A 23,302-nucleotide genomic window follows, 5' to 3' on the forward strand; every position below is an offset into this window, starting at 1 on the left:
GGTTATTACAATAATCCTGCTAATGTTCTTTTCTGTTTACAATTTATCTGTAAATATTCAATAAAACATTTCTATTCTTTTATAAAAAGTTTGTTCTCTTGATTTGTTATTCTTCTGGTAATAAGTTCAGCTGCAATGTTAAAGCTCAAGGTTTAGCATCGTGTGAATAAACCTGGGCGAACCGTGATCACGAGTAAGAAACTGGAAACATTCACTTCTAGGTTTAAAACTAACCATGTTATCTTGTTATGCCTGTAGTTAGTTTAAACTACAGCTCATTGAACCAAACTTATGATCAAGACATAGTTTCTGTACTTGGCTTGTAGTCCTCAGTTCAGATGAAACAGCAACTATGGTTAGTTTAAGCCCCTAATTCCAATCGCCTTTCATGTAGTTTTAATGTCATGTCCAAACTGGGCTTATGAGTAGTATACATTCAAAGGGTGTGGAGATTAAGGAATCTGAAGTTTAGCAAAAAAAAAAAACCCAAATAATAATAAAAAATGCAAAGCCTTTCTGAGCCTCATCCTTGTTACCACGGTGACTGTGGAAAGTTTCATTTATGGATTTCTGCATTGCATCCTGCGTTGATTCTTGGGGTCCCTTCCAACTACAGTTCTATGATTCTGTGATCTTTCCTTACATGCTATTCAAACCTCTTTGTAAAATGAAGGTATAACCATTGTTGTAAACAAAAATCTGCCCTTTTTCCCTTATGGGGTATCCAAGAGCCCATATAGAGTCCTTACATAGGTTCCCTATTGGTAGGAGAAAATAACAGAGGCCAACCAGAGAATATTGAAAAGCAAAGCAGCTAGTAAGCTTGATCTTTATTGATCTGTTGCAACAGGGTCCTCACTCACCACATGAAGGAGGGAGGAGGAACCCAGAACAATGGCATGCAAGGCCTTATGTGGACTTTTGAAATTGCCACCCTGTAGATCAAGACCACCCCCAGAAACATCATACATTCATCACAGAAGGGGTGTAACCTAAGACCACCCCTCAGATACATCATACCTACATCACAGAAAAGGCGGTCTAAAACAGAAATTTGAATGTTGTTTTTTTCCTGTTTGCCAGGTTATCTGACTGCCTTTCCTGATAGTCTGTCACCCATTAAAATGCTGATTACTCAATTCCTGAGACAATGGGAAGGCTCCCTGACCCCCCCCCCTCCCTCCTTGCAGGGAAAACATTTGGTCAGTTTGGGAATCAAAAATGGTTCCAGGTCGGTCTTCCTGTGCTGATCTATGTACGTGCTTGGTTGGTACACTTATGAACATTTAACATATAACTAAGACCTCAAAATTCCTATCGCAACATTGAAAACATTTTTAGAAGCTCATCACTGCTTTCCTGAATCCACAACAGAACTTTATTCCGGTTTATGACGCAGGAGAGAGATAATTTTACAAATGTGAACTGCCTGCTATGCACCCTAACATCTCTCCCTGCAGCTAACTCAACTTTCAAGCACTTTCGGGATTCTTCATTCCAGTCTCGGACTCCTCCATGGGGTCAAAGGAGTGGAGCTCCTCGTGCAGAAGATCCATCTGAGCAATGATCTTGCTGATCGCAACTTTGATGGCTTTTTGCTGGAGCTTCAGTTTTTTGTTCTCCTCCCAAAGCATTTTGTTCCCTCCTTGGATGGTCTGGAGGTCCTGTTTTTCTTCCAGTAGTGCATGGTTCTCTCTTAGGAGCCACAGAACGGTTTCGTTCAGTTTCTGGACAACTTCAAGTGCCTCGTTCTCCTTCAATGGCAATAAGGCTTTGTTTCTTTCTTGAACTGACAAAACTCTCCTCTCCCCTTGGCTTTCCTGCACAGCTTCAGCTGCTTCGGCCGGTGCAGTCGTGTTGCTGGCTTCCTGGCCTACAATTTTACTGGTTTCCTGGGCTGGGGTAAATTCATTTGCTGACGACTGAGCAGGTTGCTTTTCCTGCAGGAATGGGGCGGGCTTCTTCTCCTCTGGGTAGACCTTCAGAGCCATATTCTTTTCCCGGAAGATCTGGAGGGCTTTCTTCTCGTCTCTAAAAACCTGAAGGGCTTTCTCCCCCATACTATCCTTGAGCCCTGCTATGATCGGAAGGGCTGCTAGAGGGTGGTTTTCTTTCTGGAGGACTTGCTGGAGACTCTCGTCATAAATAACCTGGATGCCTTTGTTCTCCATCCGAAGTGACTGCAGAGCCTTATTCTCGTCCCGGAGAGCCCTGTTTTCCACTCGGAGGGCTTTGTTTTCCTCCCAAAGGGCTTTGTTTTCTTCCCAAAGGGTCCAGTCATTGTGCATCTTCTTGCCCGAGTGCTTCTGTCGGGCTTCTGTGGCGGAAGAGAGTGCTGACTGAATATAGGTTTCGTTCACCCACTTGCCGTCTATGAAGATAAAGGTGTCATCGCTCAGTTTGACCCGTGGCGGGATGTAATCCATTTTTACCATCCAGCAGCTACAGGTACATGCATTGGTTCAAAGGAACAACTGAAGGGCTGGATTACTGCATGAAACAAAGAGAGACAAGTCAAACAATTTCCTTAGCAGTTCAGCAACAGTGTTTATTCGCAAGCCGTACAAAAATCTACCACTGGCGCTTCAGAAACAACAGACGGGGAATCAAAAGACAATGCCTTCATTATTAAGACGATAAGTTACATGAAATTAAGCAATGAAACAAAGCTGTTTTCAAGTCAATACAGAGACCATAGCATATCCAAACTATGTTTTCACTTTCTCTTTGTGAATTCCTTGTTTGTTTGTTTCAATCCTTATTGACCTTTTATGTCTGGGGAGTTTATAAAGTCACTTTGGGGGAGAAGGGCCTTGATATAAGCTCTCGCAAAGTTTTAAGTCAACTCTGACACTGCCTAAGCAGTTACTACTAATCAGCCTCTTCTCTTTGTGTAACTTTTCCTCCCAACATCATTGCCTGTTCATTTGAGGGCCAAACCAGCCATGCACTTAAATACACAGCTACGTATCTTGTTTGTCACAGTGTACATGTATGATGAAGCAGCTTGTTTGGGGGCTTTTCTTTGATTATTATTATTGATTTTTTAAATCAGCCCAACTTGCCACACGTCCAGGTTTTCCCGGACATTTTGCTGATTCAGCAGAAATCCGCCCGGACGCCATTTTGCTGGCCGAATCCCGGACGTGTCCTGGAACAACTGGACGTATGGCAGCGCTATCTTCAATATCTGTATTGAAATTGAGATGGCAGCGCTAGAAGCCTTATGTAAAATATCCCCAATGGACACCAGTTCAGGAGTCTAGGCAGCATTGTTCAGACAGCTGACCTGTATGTTGAGCTTTCTTCCTGCAGGCCCTCCAGGCTGTCATTATTTTGCAGGAGTGAAGCAAGCTCATACCGGAACGTTCGCAATTAAAAGTGGATTAAAGCACTCTGTTGCCGTAGTGCAACAAACCCACTTTTTTAACAAAATACAGAGGGACTTTTTGTAGTTTGCAGGAAAGTGATGGGGATGAACTGACGATAAACAGCAAGGTGTGTCAACACCCTACAAGCAAATTGGGATGAACGTAGGTTGTTGTTATAAAACCACCCAGTAAATAAATCGGAAGGAATACTCAATAAAAGTCAGGCATAGGCTGGGTGCACACAATATTTTTAAAGCACATGGGAAGCAAGTTCTTTCCCTCAAAGGATTCTGGGCACTGTAGTTTGGTAAGGGTTGCTAGGAACTGTAACTCCTGAGGGCTCATCCAGAAATCCTTTTGTGCTCTTGAGGGCCTGCATACAATTATCATCTTGCCAAGCTTGTCCCGTGGTTTGAAGATTTACCGTAACTTCCTAGAAGTGACTGGCTGCCAATGGGTGGACGAAGAACTGGGAAGTCATTGGAAGGGCTTTTAAAATGGGAAACACACAATAACTCTGTTCTGGCACCTCTCAAGTGGGTTCCGACACCCCTTTTCCTATAAAAATAGCACTGGTCCTTGGAATCACCCAGCACAGGTGATGGAGGATGTTATGTACTGAAGTTCTCACCGAGGGCCAGCAGGGGGATACTGTAGATAGTTATGCAAATAAGGGATCGAAAGTGACGTTCAGTGATTGGATAGTTTTAGAAAATTGTTACAGTTACATTGTAGTGGAGCTCTATATAAGCAGGCTGGCTGAACCCTTCAGTTCAGTTCTGTTCTGGCCTATGAATAAACAAGAGCTGTTTGAAGAATCACTGTGTCGTCTGCAGTGGCGTAGCGTGGGGGGTGCAGGGGGGGCCGGCCGCACCGGGCACAACATCTGGGGTTAGGGCAAATCCACAGGTTAGGGGGTGCAAATCCACGGGTTAGGGGGCGCAAATTACTTGCCTTGCCCCGGGTGCTGACAACCCACGCTACGCCACTGGTCATCTGATATGTTCACCCACAACTTAACAGAGGAACCTTATGTATTTATTTTTTGCCTTATGAGGAAGGGTTGAAGGAGCTGGGTATGTTTAGCCTGGTAAAGAGGAGACTGACAGGAAATACGAGAGCCATCTTCACATATCCCAAGGGCTGTCCCATGGAAGAGGGAGCAAGCTTGCTTTCTCCTGCTCTGGAGGGCAGGACTCAAACCAATGGCTTCAAGTTACAAGAAAGGAGATTCTGGCTAAACAGCAATAAGAACTTTCTGGCAGTAAGAGCTGTTTGACAGTGGAACGGTCTCCCTCGGGAGACATGAACTCTCCTTCCTTGGAGGGTTTTAAGCAGAGGTTGGGTGGCTATCTGTCATGGATGCTGTAGCCAAGATGCCTGCATTGCAGGGGGTTGGACTAGATGACCCTTGGGTCCCATCCAGCTCTACAATTCTATCAAGGCGATTAAAGTGTCCCAGCACCCTTTATTTTGATCCAGAGCTTTCCCCACAAACATCTGAACTGACGTTTGCTCCGAATCAGCTTTAAAGAGCAGGTTTTAAGCAGGGAAAGCTCAGGTGAAAAAAACAAAACAATGCTCAGTCATGGAGTGTTAAAATGTGGACTTCTGCCTGGAAAGAGTCTGGCAAACGGGAAGTGTGGATAAGCCCTCAGCCTTGATTCAGTTAAATACAGTGGTACCTCGGGTTACAGATGCTTCAGGTTACAGACGCTTCAGGTTACAGACTCCGCTAACCCAGAAATAGTACCTCGGGTTAAGAACTTTGCTTCAGGATGAGAACAGAAATTGTGCGGCGGCGGGGGGCCCCATTAGCTAAAGTGGTGTCTCAGGTTAAGAACAGTTTCAGGTTAAGAATGGACCTCCAGAACGAATTAAGTTCTTAACCCGAGGTACCACTGTACTGCAACTGAGCCATAGATGGGCTACAGCTCAGGTTACTTGTGCTGTATGTATGAGATTAGGTAAGAGGACAGACAGTTCAGCTCTCCAGGGAAAAAAGATCTGTGAAGGACCTCTGCTGAGACAGAAGTCTAGAGGGCAGTGGCTGAAGTGTGTGGCTAAATTTGGCTGTACTTACTTACTTTCTCCTGAAAGTGGCCTTCCTTACGCTTTCAGATACCGAACATGTAGCATGGGCCACGAAGGGAGAGTCGCCGCCACCTTTCCTTCCTTCAAACTGGTTTCCAGTGCTGCTTGCTGCTACAGGAACAAACTGTTCACAGGTCCATGCAACAAAAGGGGGGGGGGCGTGTCAGATCCATTGTGACACTGAAGCAGCATCTAAGCACATCTAGAAACCAAGCAAGTGCTGAAGGAGGGAGGTAAAGTATTTTGTAAATCGGTTTTCATTCAAGTTGGATTCAGAGTCGAGGGTTTCTCAACAGTAACTTCATTGCAGCACATCAGAGCGTTTTTCGGACCTGGGATGATACCCCTGTTGTGGTCATTGGTGATGTTAAGTTGTGGGTGAACATATCAGACGACACAGCGATTCTCCAAACAGCTCTTGTTTATTTACAGGCCAGAACAGAACTGAACTGAAGGGTTCAGTCAGCCTGCTTATATAGAGCTCCAGTACAACGTAACTGTAACAAGTTTCTAAAACTATCCAATCACTGAGCGTCACTTTCTATCCCTTATCTGCATAACTATCTACAGTATCCCCCTGCTGGCCCAGGGTGAGAACTTCAGTACATAACAGGTGACCTGAAGTAACACATTACTGCCTCGCTCCAGTTTCCCCATCGTAAATAGGAATTATAATGACCGACTTTACCATGTTGTTTTGTTGATTGAGTGGATAATTATTAAAATGTGCACTAATAGTGCCTTTCAAAGCCGTCTGCTCCCCTTGTATATTTTAAATGGTTCTCACAGGTCCAGCCACTGCCATTCCCTGTGTGAGTGCAGGTGTGCTGTAGCCTTAGTTCAAAAGACCTTCAAACTTTCACCCAGCAACTCTGTCTTTCTCTCCCTAAACCACCCCAACAGAATTCTGAGAATGGAATAGCCCTTCATGAACTCCCCTGTGAGTTCCTCAGCGGAAGGGTGCAGGATCAATGGGACAGCTGTAAGTTGTTTCAAACTGCTTTTAATATTGTGTTGTGACATTGTGTTCTAATGCTGTAACCCACCCTGGGACCTTAAGTTAAAGGTAGTACATTAAATAATAAAGAACAATAACAAAATTATTATTATCATCATCATCATCATCATCACCATATTGGCCCGAATATAAGCCACACCCACAAATAAGCCACACCTTTAGAATTCAAGGGTGGGGGAGAAAAATACCTGGATATAAGCCTTAAAATTGGGTTACAGGCTGAAAATTGCTGCAGTTGGTAGAATTGTAACTCCTAGCCAATTTAAGCCTTTGATCTCACAAGCCCGCAAAAGTTACCATACAATTTCTAAAATCACAAATTGCTATTCAATTGCTAAAATTCCACAGGCACTCACACCGGTAAATGGCAAATGTAGAAGAAAATCCTACAGGTACTAAGAGAGGACCCGCAAGTGGGTTAAACACCTGTTCGTAGCAGTGTAAATGCAAATAAAAAAATCAATACTGCACTGTAAAATACAGGGGAAGCGATGAATGACATTGGAATTTATTGCATAACAGCCTCAAGCTTGCAATTCAGCAATAAAACTTTTTTTTCTGTTTTACTGTATGTAATTGTCTGTTTCAGCAGCGTTATCATAAAAGCCCATTTTTGTAAGGACGCGAATGTAATCCACACTTTAACTTTTCACGGTCAGAATTGGGGGGGGGGCTTATATTCGGGCCAATACAGTATTATTATTATTATTATTATTATTATTATTATTATTATTAGTGCTTTACCAAAATCTTCCTCTGCAAAAGAGGTTTCCATTTTATTGCTCTTGAGGAATTTGATAATTTCTTTAGCATTTTGATCAGTGTGGGATTTTGATCAGGGCTGGGCAATATCTGGCTTTCAACATTGTCATATATCATCAGCTAAACATCGCAATAGGGGGCGCGAGTGGCGCTGTGGGTTAAACCACAGAGCCTAGGACTCGCCGATCAGAAGGTCGGTGGTTCGAATCCCCGCGACGGGGTGAGCTCCCGTTGCTCGGTCCCTGCTCCTGCCAACCTAGCAGTTCGAAAGCACCTCAAAGTGCAAGTAGATAAATAGGTACCACTCCAGCGGGAAAGTAAACAGCGTTTCCGTGTGCTGCTCTGGTTTCGCCAGAAACGGCTTAGTCATGCTGGCCACATGACCCAGAAGCTGTACGCCGGCTCCCTTGGCCAGTAAAGCGAGATGAGCGCTGCAACCCCAGAGTCTGCCGCGACTGGACCTAATGGTCAGGGGTCCCTTGACCTTTACCCTTTAAACATCACAATATACTGATATATCACAACATCTGAAATAAGGACGGACCTATATAGAGGCATTGGCTGGCTGACAATGTTTTCCCCACATTGTGATTTTTCCATAGCACACACACGATTCACAATATATTGCCAGGTCAAAGATTATGAAACCGATATCACGATATGGACTTCAAACCGGTTTTGGACAATATGTCAATATAGCGCCCAGCTCTAGTTTCGACCTTACCTTATTGTTGCAAGGTAGCCAAGGTTGGCGTGTGTTTTACTTTCCATGGGACGTTTATCCAGTACTCTGAAGCGTCCCTGGCTGACAACACTTCCTGATCCAGAAAAGTCCCAGGGGAGAAATTGCCTCATGATGTCTTCTTCTGGGCTTTAATTGACGTACAGGTGTTTGGGGAAGACTGCAAAGATCATACTTCTGGTGAGATGATATGTAGAATGAATGAAAGGGCACTAAGCCTCCTCAAGAGTAAGGTAAATGCAACAGAAGTCCTGCACTTCGATCACAATTTCCCAGGAATTTACTCTCCCCATTGATGGTTTTCTTTTTAAATATATTTTTATTAGTTTTTACAAATATTTTCCAACCAGAACATAACATCTCCTCTTATCATATACAACATTTTGGCTATATGCCTAATACTTCCATCAACCACGTCTAGTGATTTTCTATCTTCATCTCTTAGTCTTGCATTTCATTATCTTAACTATTACTTTTAATAGTCCTTAAGATCCACTCTCTTAGATTTTTTCTGTAATATTTCATATAGTTCTCCTTACAAAACTTATTGTAATCCTACAAGCATAGCCAGCCCCATTGATGGTTTTCAAATACAATTTCTTTTCTTGTTTAATTGACTGAGAAGCTTAAAAATAAAATAAAAAATCCACAACAGAGTGCTAAACAATTTCTGTGCCCGAAGCCAATTGCTTTCTTTGCAATCCCAAGCCCTTGGACCGCACAAATTCAAAATAACTATCCTACTTTCTGGGAATTTCTGTCTGTCTGTCTGTCTCTCACTCACACACACACACACACACACACACAAATGACAAGTGTAAGAAAGATATATTTTATTTATTAACAACAGCCAAAAAAAACTTCTGTAACTTTTCTTTATAGCATAGATCCAGTGCAACGATCTCAGTGGATAGTGACTGGAGAATGTTTTTGTACCATTAAGTCTGCTGCTACAGAAATTTCAAACCACAAGTGGTAAGAGAAAAACAAACCATTAATGGCAAATCAAGTTGATGGACTATGCTGAAATGGCGAAAATTAACTGGGAAGCTCTGGAATCAAAAAGACAAGAAATTTTTAAAAGAATGGGAAATGTTTATAATCACTGTAAACAGGTCAAAACAGTAGCAGGATTTTAAATACACTTGTAATGTAACAGAATGTATAGTTAACTCAGGAAGATGAAAAATAGGAGAAGTATTGATATGCAGTTGAAAATAGAATCAAAAGGACCCATGGAAGGGATGGCGGGGGAAGTCAGGAGATTCAGAGTAATCTCGAAACAGTGGTACCTCAGGTTAAGTACTTAATTCGTTCCGGAGGTCCGTTCTTAACCTGAAACTGTTCTTAACCTGAAGCACCACTTTAGCTAATAGGGCATCCTTTCAGGTTAAGAACGGACCTCCTGAATGAATTAAGTACTTAACCCGAGGTACCACTGTAGTTGTAACCTGCCCCAGGAGCTCAGGGTGAAGGACAGGTAAATAATATTAATACAGTGGTACCTCGGGTTAAGTACTTAATTCGTTCCGGAGGTCCGTACTTAACCAGAAGCTGTTCTTAATCTGAAGCACCACTTTAGTTAGTGGGGCCTCCTGCTGCTGCCGCGCCGCCGGAGCACAATTTCTGTTCTCAACCTGAAGCAAAGTTCTTAACCTGAAGCACTATTTCTGGGTTAGCGAAGTATGTAACATGAAGCATATGTAACCTGAGGTACCACTGTATTTATTATTTAATTGTCCCTTTGTTTCCTTTATTGCTTTCAGAGCCCAGTCTCCTTTTTTGTGTTGACAATATGTCAAGCGGACAGAAGCTGCCTGGGCCTGGTAGTAAAGACCGTTTGGAATCAAAAAGAACCTCTTCACTTTCTACATCCCAGCCAGCGGATCCCGACTCCTCCAGCCTGCTTCTCACTGAAGAAAACGTTAAGAAACTGCAAGAGAAGAATTCTGCTTCTAAATCTGCCCTTGCTAGAGAGTCAATAGAAGCCTACATTACACAGAGCAATCTCTTTCTGAATAAGAGCGAAGCTAGTACAAGTCGAAGCAAGGAGCAAAGTCTGTCCGATGAAAAAGAACCAAAGGCAGCTTCTGTTCTTATCCATGCAGAGGACGCACGCGAAGATGTCTCAGAAAACACTGAACAATCCTCAAAAAAAGGTACCTGTATATTATTCCCTGGTGAGTATTTGAGACTTTCTGGTCACAATGCATAAAATACAAATAATTGATTTAAAATTGAACAACAGCAGCAGCAGCAAAGCGAACATACAAAAATGCAAAAATCACACCTGCATAAGTTTAGCACTCCACATCTCACACTCCTCCTTATGAAATTTGTCTTGGTGCCTAGCTCTCAACTTACCGTATTTTTTGCTCTATAAGACTCACTTTTTCCCTCCTAAAAAGTATGGGGAAATGTGTGTGCGTCTTATGGAGCGAATGCAGGCTGCGCAGCTATCTCAGAAGCCAGAACAGCAAGAGCGATTGCTGCTTTCACTGTGCAGCGATCCCTCTTGCTGTTCTGGCTTCTGAGATTCAGAATATTTTTTTTCTTGTTTTCCTCCTCCAAAAACTAGGTGCGTCTTGTGGTCTGGTGCGTCTTATAGAGTGAAAAATACGGTACTTGCAGCCAAGGCAAATGTTGCAACCAGTGCAGTAATAAATACATTACTGCCAGCCAGCAAAATAGAGATTTGCTCAACAACATGAGCTATGGGAAGTCTACAATTTAATCTAGTATTTTATTTGTTTTATTTTATTTTATTTTATTTTAAAAGTCTCAAAAGCAGCTGGGGAACCAGGAGCTGAATAGGATCGGGGCAATGGCACTGGGTTCATCCACCTGGGAGTTTAATGTGGATTTGAAGCTGCTCGAGTCTCTGTTATTTATTGCATTATTATTATTATTTATAATATCCTGGGTAGATGTTTTGCTGAGTCAAATCTGTAGTCAATGTGACCAGTCCCACTAGCCCAGGGATGGGAAACATTTTTGGCTCCATGGGTCAGATTCTCATCTGGATCAGCCATGCAGGTAAAATTTGACACGTGAGCAGGTTCGCCGTACCTGAAAATAACGTGATGGCATTATGATGTCATGTGAGTGACAGGCGAGTTATTCCAACCAGTGGCGTAGCGTGGGGGGTGCAGGGGGGGCCAGCCGCACCGGGCGCAACATCTGGGGGGGGCGCGCTCGCACTCGCAGCTCTCTGCCCCTACCTGGCTCACTCACTCTAGGGGGCGCAAATTACTTGCCTTGCCCCGGGTGCTGACAACCCACGCTACACCACTGGTTCCAACCAGCTGCCCAAATCCCTTGTGTTGGTTCCCAATTGCCACCAGCTCAACGGCTGTTGCTGGTGACCTACAGTACAAGGTGGGTTGCTAGTTCTATGCTCAGAGCTTTGGGAATCTCCCTTTGTAGCCTTATTGGGGTTCACCAATTGGGTCTGCGTTGCTCCCGGACAGGAGGAAGGAAGTCAAATGACACCGAGGGTTGGTTCAGAGAAAGAGTTATTTATTTCTGCTCTCCGGAACAGCAGAAAGGCACCTGTGTGGTCAGTCCACATCAAGTCCAAAGAAATGAGAGATTACATGCAGTATATATATCCTCCAGTCACCCTCTCCCCCTTCCCCAGCAATTCAGCCACGTCAGCTTGTGCATGCAGGTTGACACAGATGTTCCTGCTCCGGTATTCTTAACCATAAAAGGGTATTCCTTCCTGTACTTCTGACCATAAAAGGTTGTTCCTGTTTCCTATGCTTGCTCTTGGAGCAAGAGGTCATCAACTCCAAGAACACACTCTGGCGCTGTTCCCATACTAGGTCTGTGCGTCTTTGTGGTCAGGACATAAGATAAGGCACAGACATGTCTTCCCTGTTCTACTGGTACAGTCAAGGCCATCCTTGCCGTCACAAACTGATAAAGTAGAGGGCTCTGAGCACTTGTTTATTCAGCTGGGATTTGGCTCAAGAGCTCAAGTTAAAGCATTTTAGCTAAGGAAAAATAGGGATTTTGGAACAGTTTCAATCTGCCTGCACAGTCAGTTTTGGGTTCGGGAAACCCATTCCTTCACCTTCATAGCACTTCTCCCCTCCCCAGGAGAGAAAAGAAGCCTTTATTTTACATCCTTTTTTTCCCCCTCTGGGGAAGGCTGAGCTAATGAAACGGAGACAACTTTTACCCCTGTTTTATTTCGTTGATTTTAAAAGAAGTCCCTTTCTCTCTTCCTTTCAGATACCCAGACGAGATCTCCATCATCTTCAGTTCTTGAGTCTCAAACATCAATGAAAGCAGAATTGCCAACAATGTTAGTAACATTATAATAATTTATAATAATAATAATTTATTATTTATACCCTGCCCATCTGGTACATTCTACTCTACATTTCATTAACACCAATAATGGTTCTGGGTCCAGCCAGCCAGCCTATTAAATCGGTAGTTTAAGATATGGTTTAACTCAGAACCCTGCTAACTTGTTTCTGATTCTGAATCCTAAAAGACACCAGAACAGGCCTCTTCCATCTGAAAATTGACATCTGTGCGTCACTCCTAATTGGCAAATGATCCCTTGTTGAGGGCAGGGGAGGGGAGGGAAGAGGCAAAAACTAGTTCCAAGGAAAACCATAAATACACTCTGGCAACGCTATTGCAGGGCCTGATAATGTTCTTTGATAATCACCTTTGTTACATCTTCCAATGTAATTGCATGTTCCACATTCTGCACAGGACAAACCGGGCAGTATCTATGAAAAGCGACCAATGGAAACAAATCTGACGTCAGAAATAGCAATATTCATAAATCCGTAGGAGAGCATTTCAGTCTACCAGGGGACTCTGCAGCTAATCTTCTGGTAGCTACTTTGGGGCAAAGGAATTTAAAAGGGAAACTCCAGTGCGAAATGGCAGAATTACAATTCGTCAGGGAATTGAGAAAAATTCCCTTCTGTCCAAATAGAAACAGTGGTCTCCTTCTCTACTGCAGATGTTAACTAAACTCAGCATTACCATGCTGTTTTATTTTATTTATGAAATTTATGAAATTTATATACTGCTTGACTGTAAAAAAAAAACCAGCCACACCTCAAAGCAGTTTACAATATAAATTTACAACCATAAACTCTGTGTGTGTGTGTGTGTGTGTGTGTGTGTGTGTGTGTGTTTGGAGCACAGAACTTTGGATTACGTAGCTCAGAATTCTTTCCCCCTGCCCTCAACATAACATCAAAGTATATATGGGGTATCTTTGTTAAAACAGGAATTCTCTTACTGAACCTTTCTTTTCCCATTGCAGAAGATGTGGTGTTACAGATGTGGAAACTCAGACAGAATGGAGTTACTCAGACATGAGTTCAGAAGAAAAAAGTATGATAATAAGAATACTGTGCTGGCCTTAAACAGTTTTGTTTTTCAGAGAGTGTGTTCTAAACAATGACGCAGGCATATGTACACGCTGAAAACCAGCTTTGGGCTGACTTGGCAAAATTTGGTTGCATTTAGAATGCTGTGGTTTTATCTTTCAAATGCTATTTCTTTTATCAGATAGTTTCCTTTAAACTACTACAAAATTAAGAGATCATGTCTAACCCTTAATGAGGAGTGGGGAAATTAATTTGCACACTTTCAAAGTTTAAAATTCAGTTTTCACTAATTTTGTATTGCTTTGGAATGCCCTGCTCTTCTATGTCGGTATGTATTTCTTACTTGCCCCAGGTTGCCTCTTTCCCTACAGACCTTCTTGGGTGTTAAGATCAGCAGAAGTTGCCCTCTTGGTTGTTCCACCACCCTCAAAAAGCATCTTCTATAGCAGCCTTTATAGGGACACGGGTGGCGCTGTGGGTTAAACCACAGAGCCTAGGACTTGCTGATCAGAAGGTCGGCGGTTCGAATCCCCGTGACGGGGTGAGCTCCCGTTGCTCGGTCCCAGCTCCTGACAACCTAGCAGTTTGAAAGCACCTCAAAGTGCAAGTAGATAAATAGGTACCGCTCCGGCGGGAAGGTAAACGGCGTTTCCATGCGCTGCTCTGGTTCACCAGAAGCAGCTTAATCATGCTGGCCACATGACCCAGAAGCTGTACGCCGGCTCCCTCGGCCAATAAAGCGAGATGAGCGCCGCAACCCCAGAGTTGCCCACGACTGGACCTAATGGTCAGAGGTCCCTTTACCTTTATAGCAGCCTTTAAGTTGCGTGTCGAGACCCCGCAGCCACCCCCTCGTTGGGAAATAACTCACACAAGGACACGGATATTAGGTTTATGTTATTGGGCAAATTGGGCCACAACTTTATTGAATTACGGAATGTGAGCGGTATTGGCTTAGGCATTGATTGGACCCGACTATATCTGACTCCTGCCCGCTGCGCAGGAAGTCTGGTAAGGGTAAACCACTGGTAGGGGGAGCCCTGTCGATGTGTACCAACTCGAGCTTCCCTTGGTGTTCCTTTTGGGGTCGTGTCATGGCCCTAGCCCTCCAGATGGGCTTCAGACAAGATCAACACCCCCGGATTCCTTTAACGGAATACCCTTAAGCAAGGAGGGGCAGGTGATGGCCACACCTCCCCTCCCCCACACAAGGTCAAACAATGCCTAACCGCAACCCTAACAAAGTTGTGACGATTGCTACGAGGTAGGCGAAAACCAAGTGGCCAGTGCCAATTTGCCAAGTGGGAAAAATTCCTACCAGACCCCTTGGACAACCAAGGCGACACACCGTGGTCCATAGCAAGGCCAGTGCCTAAAAATTGCAAAATAGGGAGGGAGGGAGGGTGATTGAGGAAGCGAGCCAAAGAGGAAGCCCTCCAGCTCGCTCCTTGGTTTAAACAGTCCCAGCACGCCCCCCTCCCCGGCAAGCGGATTGGCTGGCCGGGCTCTGACGTGACCCCTGGGCAACAGGGGACAAAGTCCCCCGCCGCCGGTGGAGAGTGGGTGGCCACGCGGTCCACCGCAATTCCTCCCCACTGGGAAGTGGAGCGGATTTGTGGGATTCTTTTCCATGGAGGTTTGCCTGCCACTGCGATTACACCGCTTCCAGCAAACGCCGAAGCTTTGACTTTTGACACATCATATGTATTTTTAAAGTCCTGGTGGTGCGGTTAGTGTATTCAGCAGCTGCCTTCGTTCCGTGTTGAATACAGTATTTTATTGCGTTGGTTATGTGTTGGGTTTGTATGTTGCTTGTCTCAGCGTTGCGATATATACCAGTATTTCTCACACAGGGAGAAGGAAAGCGGAGCAGGCAAGCAGGATTGTCAAGGAGAGACCTTTGGTTGGAGAAAGCGAGGGTGAGTTTTAGCAACAGCAAGATGTACTTAACATTATTGGGGTTCAAGTGTCCATGGTATCTTCGCTAGACGACCTTATGATGCTTTTCTTATCTGATCCGTAGAAGCAATTGAAGGGTGAACAAAGAACGGTAATGCGTTTACCGTATTTTTCGCTCTATAGGACGCACCCGACCATAGGACGCACCTTGTTTTAGAGGGGGAGAACAAGAAAAAAAATCTCCCCCTCTCTGCTCAGCGCCCCTTCAGCGAAGCAGCAGGAGAAACGGAGCCCCTTCCATTTCTCCTCCCGCTTGGCTGAAGGGGCGCTGCGCAACTCTCCCTCTGCTGAAGCCAGGAGAGTCTTGCTCACCTGGCTTCAGCAAAAGGAACCCGAAGCCTTCGAGCACAGCGCGAGTTCCCGCTGTGCTCCAAAGGCTTCAGGCGGCTATCCCTGAAGCCTGGAGAGCGAGAGGGGTCGGTGCGCACTGACCCCTCTCGCTCTCCAGGCTTCAGCAGAAGCAACGCGAAGCCTCCGGAGCGCGGGGGGAGCGCTCCCTCTGTGCTTCGGAGGCTTCACGTTGCTATCGCTGAAGCCAAGGAGCCTGCATTCGCTCCATAGGACGCACACACATTTCCCCTTCATTTTTGGAGGGGAAAAGGTGAGTCCTATAGAGCGAAAAATACGGTAGATCTTTCAGGGAAACTCTGGAGCGACATATTGACCCAACTGAATGCATTCTGCTAGAACTTGTTCACATGTTAGCCACCTGATAACTGGTGTCAGTGTTTTGTGTGCGTGGATAAACTACCACAGATCAACCAAAGAGAGAACGTCTGCAGAGCTTCATGTCACCTCAAACACAATGCTCTTCAATGGAGTCAGTTTTACACATTCATCTACAAGATATCAAGTGTTAGTTAAGGTAGAGATGTCAATGAGTGTTGACTCTTGCTCCTGCTTGCAATCAACCTATCAGTTTGCGGGGGGGACGGGGGGAGAAGAAGAAGAAGAAGAAGAGTTTGGATTTGATATCCCGCCTTTCACTCCCTTTAAGGAGTCTCAAAGCGGCTAACATTCTCCTTTCCCTTCCTCCCCCACAACAAACACTCTGTGAGGTGAGTGGGGCTGAGAGACTTCACAGAAGTGTGACTGGCCCAAGGTCACCCAGCAGCTGCAAGTGGAGGAGTGGAGACGCGAACCCGGTTCCCCAGATTAGCAGACTACCGCTCTTAACCACTACACCACACTGGGAGGCAGGAGGCAAATTGTTGACGGATTTTTTTTCATTTAAGTAGCTTGAGGTTCAGTTTCAGAAGGCCACAAAAATCTTTGTTTGTGTGTTTGTTCCACAGAGCTAATAGCTCGCAGCATATTGGAAAAAAAAGATGTCGCTGAAGTGGTCAGTGAAGGTACGCCTTGTCACACTGATAAGGTTTTAAGGCATCATATCAGCCAGAGGTTGAGCTATTTGATACAGAAATAAGGTTGTAAGGTATCGTATTCCATTCAACTACCACCTTCACACATGGGACGCGGGTGGCGCTGTGGGTTAAACCACGGAGCCTATGACTTGCCAATCAGAAGGTCAGCGGTTTGAATCCCTGCGGCGGGGTGAGCTCCCGTTGCTCGGTCCCTGCTCCTGCCAACCTAGCAGTTCGAAAGCACGTCAAAGTGCAAGTAGATAAATACCTCCGGCGGGAAGGTAAACGACGTTTCCGTGCGCTGCTCTGGTTTCACCAGAAGTGGCTTAGTCATGCTGGCCACATGACCCGGAAGCTGTACACCGGCTCCCTTGGCCAATAAAGCGAGATGAGCGCCGCAACCCCAGAGTCGGCCACGACTGGACCTAATGGTCAGGGGCCCCTTTACCACCTTACCACCTTCACAGGGAAGGTTCTGAAAGTTCTGAGTTCTGTTAGAAATGGACATCAGGTAGCAAGAATGAGAAAGATTTCTGCAAACTAATGTGTGCCAGAGTAGACAGCCATGTTGCTGGTGGGACCTTCAACATGACAGTTTATTATGGGCTGGATGCCGTTTAAGCTTTGAAGTTTAGTTTCCATTTTTGCAGCACCCACACGGCATAGTAATCCTCAAGATGCCAGCTTGTGCTTTTTCTTCTCTTAATTAACAGGTGGCTTCCGTTGCCGCAATCCTATTTCTCTTTGCTCCTCCCGTGGGCAGATTTGTGAAAGACCAGTAATAATACAGAATAAATGTTTGGGGCTGGTTAGTGCTCTGAGTTATACTGTGTGCTGTTGTAAACAAAAATTGCCCTTTTCCCTTATGGGGTATCCAAGAGCTCATATAGAGTCCTTTCATAGGTTCCCCTATTGGTAGGAGAAGATAACAGAGGCCAACCAGAGAATATTGAGAAGCAAAGCAGCTAGTAAGCCTGATCTTTATTGATCCGTTGCAACAGGGTCCTCACTCACCACACGAAGGAGGGAGGAGGAACCCAGAACAATGGCGCGCAAGGCCTTATGTGGACTTTTGAAATTGCCACCCTGTAGATCAAGACCACCCCCAGATACATCATACCTACATCACAGAAAAGGCGGTCTTAAAACAGAAATTTGAATGTCGTTGTTCTTATCTCCTGTCTGGCAGGTTACTTGATTGGATTGCCTAGGTAGCCTGGCCAGTCTTTTGTAATGATAAATACTTAGTTCCTGGGCCATGTCACAGGCTCACACCCTATTCATATCTTAAATGTGCCCTTAAGACAGGATTTGTGAGGAAAGAGACAATGGGGAGGTTTCCCAGTTTGACCTTGCAGAGAAAACATTTGCTCAGTTTAGAAATCAAAATGGTTTCAGGTCGGTCTTCCTGTGCTGATCTATGTACGTGCTTGGTTGGTACGCTTATGAACATTACCATATACCTTAGACCTCAGAATTCCTATCACAGTGCACACACAGAAATCTTCCTGTAGATTATGATGGTTTATCCCTTCCAGTCTTCCCCAGCTGATGTTCGAAAAGGTTAAGGGGTTCACTGTCAAACCCAAGACCCTGAACTGTAAGCTGAGACCACCCTTCCAGGGATCCAAATAACTCACACAGTAGCCAAATGTAGCCCAAGAGACCTGAGGCAACTGGTTTAGAGCAAGGCAATTTCCCACATATTTGCACAGAGGTATAGAAGGTGTTAGGGACGCGGGTGGCGCTGTGGGTAAAAGCCTCAGCGCCTAGGGCTTGCCGATCGAAAGGTCGGCGGTTTGAATCCCCGCGGTGGGGTGCGCTCCCGTTGTTCGGTCCCAGCGCCTGCCAACCTAGCAGTTCGAAAGCACTCCCGGGTGCAAGTAGATAAATAGGGACCGCTTACTAGCGGGAAGGTAAACGGCGTTTCCGTGTGCGGCTCTGGCTCGCCAGAGCAGCGATGTCACGCTGGCCACGTGACCCGGAAGTGTCTCCGGACAGCGCTGGCCCCCGGCCTCTTGAGTGAGATGGGCGCACAACCCTAGAGTCTGTCAAGACTGGCCCGTACGGGCAGGGGTACCTTTACCTTTTATAGAAGGTGTTAGGGATGCGGGTGGCGCTGTGAGTTAAACCACAGAGCCTAGGACTTGCCGATCAGAAGGTCGGCGGTTCGAATCCCCGCGACAGGGTGAGCTCCCATTGCTCAGTCCCTGCTCCTGCCAACCTAGCAGTTCGAAAGCACCTCAAAGTACAAGTAGATAAATAGGTACCGCTCCAGTGGGAAGGTAAACGGCGTTTCCGTGCACTGCTCTGGTTCGCCAGAAGCGGTTTAGTCATGCTGGCCACATGACCCAGAAGCTGTATGCCAGCTCCCTCGGCCAATAAAGCGAGATGAGTGCCGCAACCCCAGAGTCAGCCACGACCGGATCTAATGATCAGGGGTCCTTTTACCTTTACTATAGAAGGTGTTCTTGTTTAAGATTGCTTACGGTAGCAGCAAAATTAGAATTCCGATACCCAATAAGAAAGAGCAGGTCAATTAAGATTTTAGGAACATTTGGTGAAATATGTATACAGCCGTACCTTGGTTTTCGAACAGCTAAGTTCTCGGAACGTTTTGACTCCCGAACACCGCAAAACCGGAAGTGACTGTTCCTGTTTGTGAACTATTATTGGAAGCTGAATGTCCGACGGGGCTTCCACGGTTTCTGATTGGCTGCAGGAGCTTCCTGCAGCCAATCAGAAGCCGCAATTTGGTTTCCGAATGTTGTGGAAGTTGAACGGACTTCCAGAATGGATTCCATTTGACTTCCAAGGTATGACTGTACTTCACCACCACTCTATGATGCCTACAAAGAGAAATAAGTTGGGAAGTTTGGTCTTCTGTATATCTGAAAAGAGCTCCTCTATGTCCCATGCTTATGATTTGGCTTGGTTTGCACCAAGCACCTTGCATTTTGAACAAAGAAGCAAACCTAACAAAAGCTTTTTGCCAAGGATTAACTTTGTTTTCCATCTTTCTATATTTACCCCCTTCTGTAATATTTCCGATGCGTTTTCTTGGAAACTTCAAAGAGAGTTCTGAAGATCACGAGTCAGATATTGAGGTGAGATCAAGTATCGTTGGGACCAAAAGTATTGTAGTTCATCTCTTTGTAGGGGTTTGTTTTGTACAATTGACATCTAAGGTCACATATAACGATCTACCTCTGGGGAATGTATAGTGCTATTTTTCTAGAAAAAAAAGAGGTGCCGGAACTCACCATGAACACCTCCCTCGTTCTCTTAGAATGGCAATGGCGCTCACCTAAGAGGTGCTGGAACTGAGTTTCTGTGATTTCTCCCTGAAAAAAAAGCCCTGGGAATATAGATTTTGACTACTGGAGGCAATATTTTAGAGAGAGGGTCGCAAGAACCAAGGATTACACAACATAGCTGTCAACTTACAGATTTGAAAATAAGGGGCCAGCAGCCTCGAAAATAAGGGATCAGCAGCCAAAATAAGGGGTTTTTTGGGCACAGGTATGTTCAACTTCTGAGCCCCTCCGAGCCAAAGGCAGAAAGCCCAGCCAGCAGCCAAACGAAGCCTCAAGCGGTGGTTCCCACAGCGCAGCAACCCGGCAAAGGGGATGCAGCAAGGGAAACCACCGTCACCTCTTCGCTGGGAAGCACTGAGTAAAGGCGAGTTCCCAGGCAACGCGGCCGATTTGATCGGCACAAGGCATGCAAGCTCCACCCCCAGTCGTTCTTAGACTCCTTATTGGGTGAGCAATGCAGCCAAGCAACACAGTTGAAGCCTCCCTCCTCCCTGGCCGGCAGGGAGAGGAGCTGCTTCCTTTGAAACCCGGGAAATTTAAGGGACATCATCAATAAGCGACAGCAGCGGGACACGGCGCTGGGATATGGGACTTTCCTGCCAAATAAGGGACAGTTGACAGCTATGTTACACAAGCCCTCTTTAGGCCCAATAGTTCGCACCTAACTGGCACAGCCACTCTCCTGCAGATATGAATTCCCACCCATCCACAGTAGTTCTCTGCTCATTTTAAAACTGTTTCCCCACAGTTCTAAATATTTGTTTAAATGAAAACAAATGTTTTCAGGGAGCCAAAGTCAATCCCGTTGTATTGGATGAGCTGTTCATTTGTCCTGGTCTGGAATAACAGAAGGGGCCTCCTCATGGAAAAGTGATTTGACTCTGAGCCCAAACCACATTCATACACATCAGGCATATCCAAAGACCGCCTTGTGTCGGTATAATCCTGCCCCTTTGGCAGTTTATTTCCTGGGGTAAAACTTCAACCCTCAACAACTTTGGGTTGAAATTGTAAAAAAAGGTCAAGCTCAACAACTTGGCGGGGGGGCGGGGCGGTTCATTTCCTGGTAAAATCCTGAAAAAAGAGCTCAACAACTTCAATCCTAAAAAAAGCTCAACATCCCCTCACACACGTTCACTTCATCAAATCTGGCCCTCTTTGAAATAAGTTTGCGCACCCCTGATATACATGTTTTCCTGTGTATAGCTAGGTTTTTTTTTAAAAAAATAAATTTAAATTATTAATAAATTTTATTAGTATTTTCCACACAACAACAACACGAAAGATATCAAAAAATAACAATACACAACACACAAAAATAAACATTCGAAAACTAAAGAAAGCAACAACAACAACAAACATATCCATATCTCACAAGTTAATATTATAAACACTAAAACAAGACATTGACTTCCACCAATCCCACAGCACCTCCTTTAACTCTCATTGCGTCTTCCTGTTTTCCTGTTTTCTTTATCATCTCTATCCTAACATCTAGATATAAATCCTTCTTTCATATCCTTTCACTTCACAAGGTTATTCCAGACTCAGCCAGATTTCTGCCCCCAAGCCTTGACTTTTGAGGTATTCATTTAGGCACTCCCATTCTTTTTTTACTTCACTTTTTGGTTTTTGTCTTATTATGTCTGTCAATTTGGCTAATTCTAAGTATCCTGAGAGCTTACATAGCCACTCTCCCCTAGTGGGAAACTGATTCCCTTTCCAGTACTGGAAAGTGTATAACTAGTTTAGATTGAGAAGCCATTTGCTTACCCCTCCACCTCTTTTTCAGGATCATTCTGAAACCGATCTTTGCCTTCTCGGTTGCTGTGAGTTTTGCACCACAGCACTGAAGCCTTTACCAACAGCAGAATACCTGGATGAGAGCCCAGAGAAAATGGAAGGTGTGAGTATTGTTCTCCTTTTCAAAACGAACAACAACAACTTCACTTCTGAAAGTGGAATCCTTCTCAGAAAAAAAGTATGTGCCCTGGTGGTTTCCTTTGGAGGAGAAGGAGAAGCAGATGTCAGTGGGAAGAGACCCAGTCAGCCTCCTCCGCTCCCCTCCCCTCCCCTCCCTTCTAACCCCAGTGGGGCTGAGATCAACCCCATTGGGGTGGCCATACCCAGCTGCCCTTTGTTTGCAGTTTCTCTGCCCTTTCTGTAGAAGCCAGCCCAGAGATCTCTGTTCTGTGAGCATTGTGGGAATGTTCAGGGATGCAGGAGAGGATATATTGTCTGATAATAGCCTTTCCAACTTGTGTTAACAAGTTCACAATTTAGCAAAGTAACATTCCCCCTTTTAAACTTGCAGCGGATGCGTTTGCTCAGGCTCGCTGAAGCCTCTATAATAACTGTTCTGGTATTTTCCCCTTATTCCCTCATAAAAGATAAGACACGACACAGTCTTCTATAGAAGTATAAAAAGAGTTTACTCACATATCATTCTGTTCACAATAGGATCCCAGAAGGCAGACTTAGCTTAGAAAAGTAACATATACCTGGAAACTATCTCATAAGAAGACAGTCCCTTTGTCCTCTCTTGGCTGGAGCCAAGAGGGCATCTTTGGCTAAGCAGATGTTGCTTCTTTGATGCATGTAGTCAACAAAAGAGAGATGGCTGCCCTGCCCTGTGCTTTTGTCATTACCTGCACAGGTGAGGCCACGCCCACCTCTAGTCACATGCAGAGGAAGTCTGTCCCAGGCCAGAAGGAAACAGGAAGTTTACCTGCTGGCTGGACAAACATTCCTCGCCATGTGTAAACATGTTCACTCTAGGAATGTTGTACTTGACTGCTCTTGTGTTTCATATCCCACAAGCATGACTGTCTACCCATATGTGCACGTGTAGACCTAGGTCAGTGGTGGCGAACCTATGGCACACGTGCCAGAGAGGGCACTCAGAGCCCTCTCTGTGGGCATGCGTGCCGTCGCCCCAGCAGGGCCGAAGCTTCTGTGCCAGGGGCGGGTGAGGAGAAGGAGGAGAGGAGGGCTCGGTGCAAGCGGGAGTTGCAGGCGGGGATCTCTCAGAAGTGGAGTGGAGGCTTCGGGCTGAGAGATCCCTGCCTCTATTCCTGCATGCACGCAAGTAGGAGCGGGATCAGGCAGCTCAGCTGAGGAGTGCCTGGCTGCCTTCAGGTGGTGCAGGGGCTCTCAGATGCAGCTTCCGGGCTGCCTCCACCTTCCCCAACCCCAGCGACTATTCAGCCTGGCTGCCATCATGGGGTTGCAGGAGGTGGGGGTTCCTTTAAACTTCTCCCTTGAGGGGAGTGCAGCCATGAACCCCTCAATGGAAAGTGTGACAGAGCC

The 23,302-nt window shown here is 45.4% G+C and overlaps 1 protein-coding gene and 1 long non-coding RNA gene across 2 annotated transcripts; one reads left to right on the top strand and one right to left on the bottom strand.

Annotated features, from left to right (window-relative positions):
• Nucleotides 1-1,355: 1,355 nt before the first annotated feature.
• CBY2 (chibby family member 2) lies at nt 1,356-21,847 on the bottom strand. Its single transcript, XM_028728908.2, has 3 exons — nt 21,767-21,847; nt 7,970-8,147; nt 1,356-2,490 (listed from the first exon to the last, which is right to left on the bottom strand). The coding sequence occupies exon 3, from the start codon at nt 2,433-2,435 to the stop codon at nt 1,473-1,475; it is 963 nt and encodes a 320-aa protein (XP_028584741.2). The 5' UTR covers nt 2,436-2,490; nt 7,970-8,147; nt 21,767-21,847; the 3' UTR covers nt 1,356-1,472.
• Nucleotides 16,609-21,896, top strand: LOC144328066 (uncharacterized). Its single transcript, XR_013393313.1, has 3 exons — nt 16,609-16,664; nt 19,752-19,783; nt 21,786-21,896. It is a non-coding gene; the product is annotated as an uncharacterized LOC144328066 (long non-coding RNA).
• Nucleotides 21,897-23,302: the final 1,406 nt, after the last annotated feature.

The sequence above is a fragment of the Podarcis muralis genome, chromosome 6, assembly GCF_964188315.1.
Source record: "Podarcis muralis chromosome 6, rPodMur119.hap1.1, whole genome shotgun sequence".
Classification (NCBI taxonomy): Eukaryota; Metazoa; Chordata; class Lepidosauria; order Squamata; family Lacertidae; genus Podarcis; species Podarcis muralis.

Coding starts and splice junctions, on each gene's coding strand:
- CBY2 (XM_028728908.2), bottom strand. CDS start 2,435: ATGGTAAAAATGGATTACATCCCGCCACGGGTCAAACTGAGCGATGAC.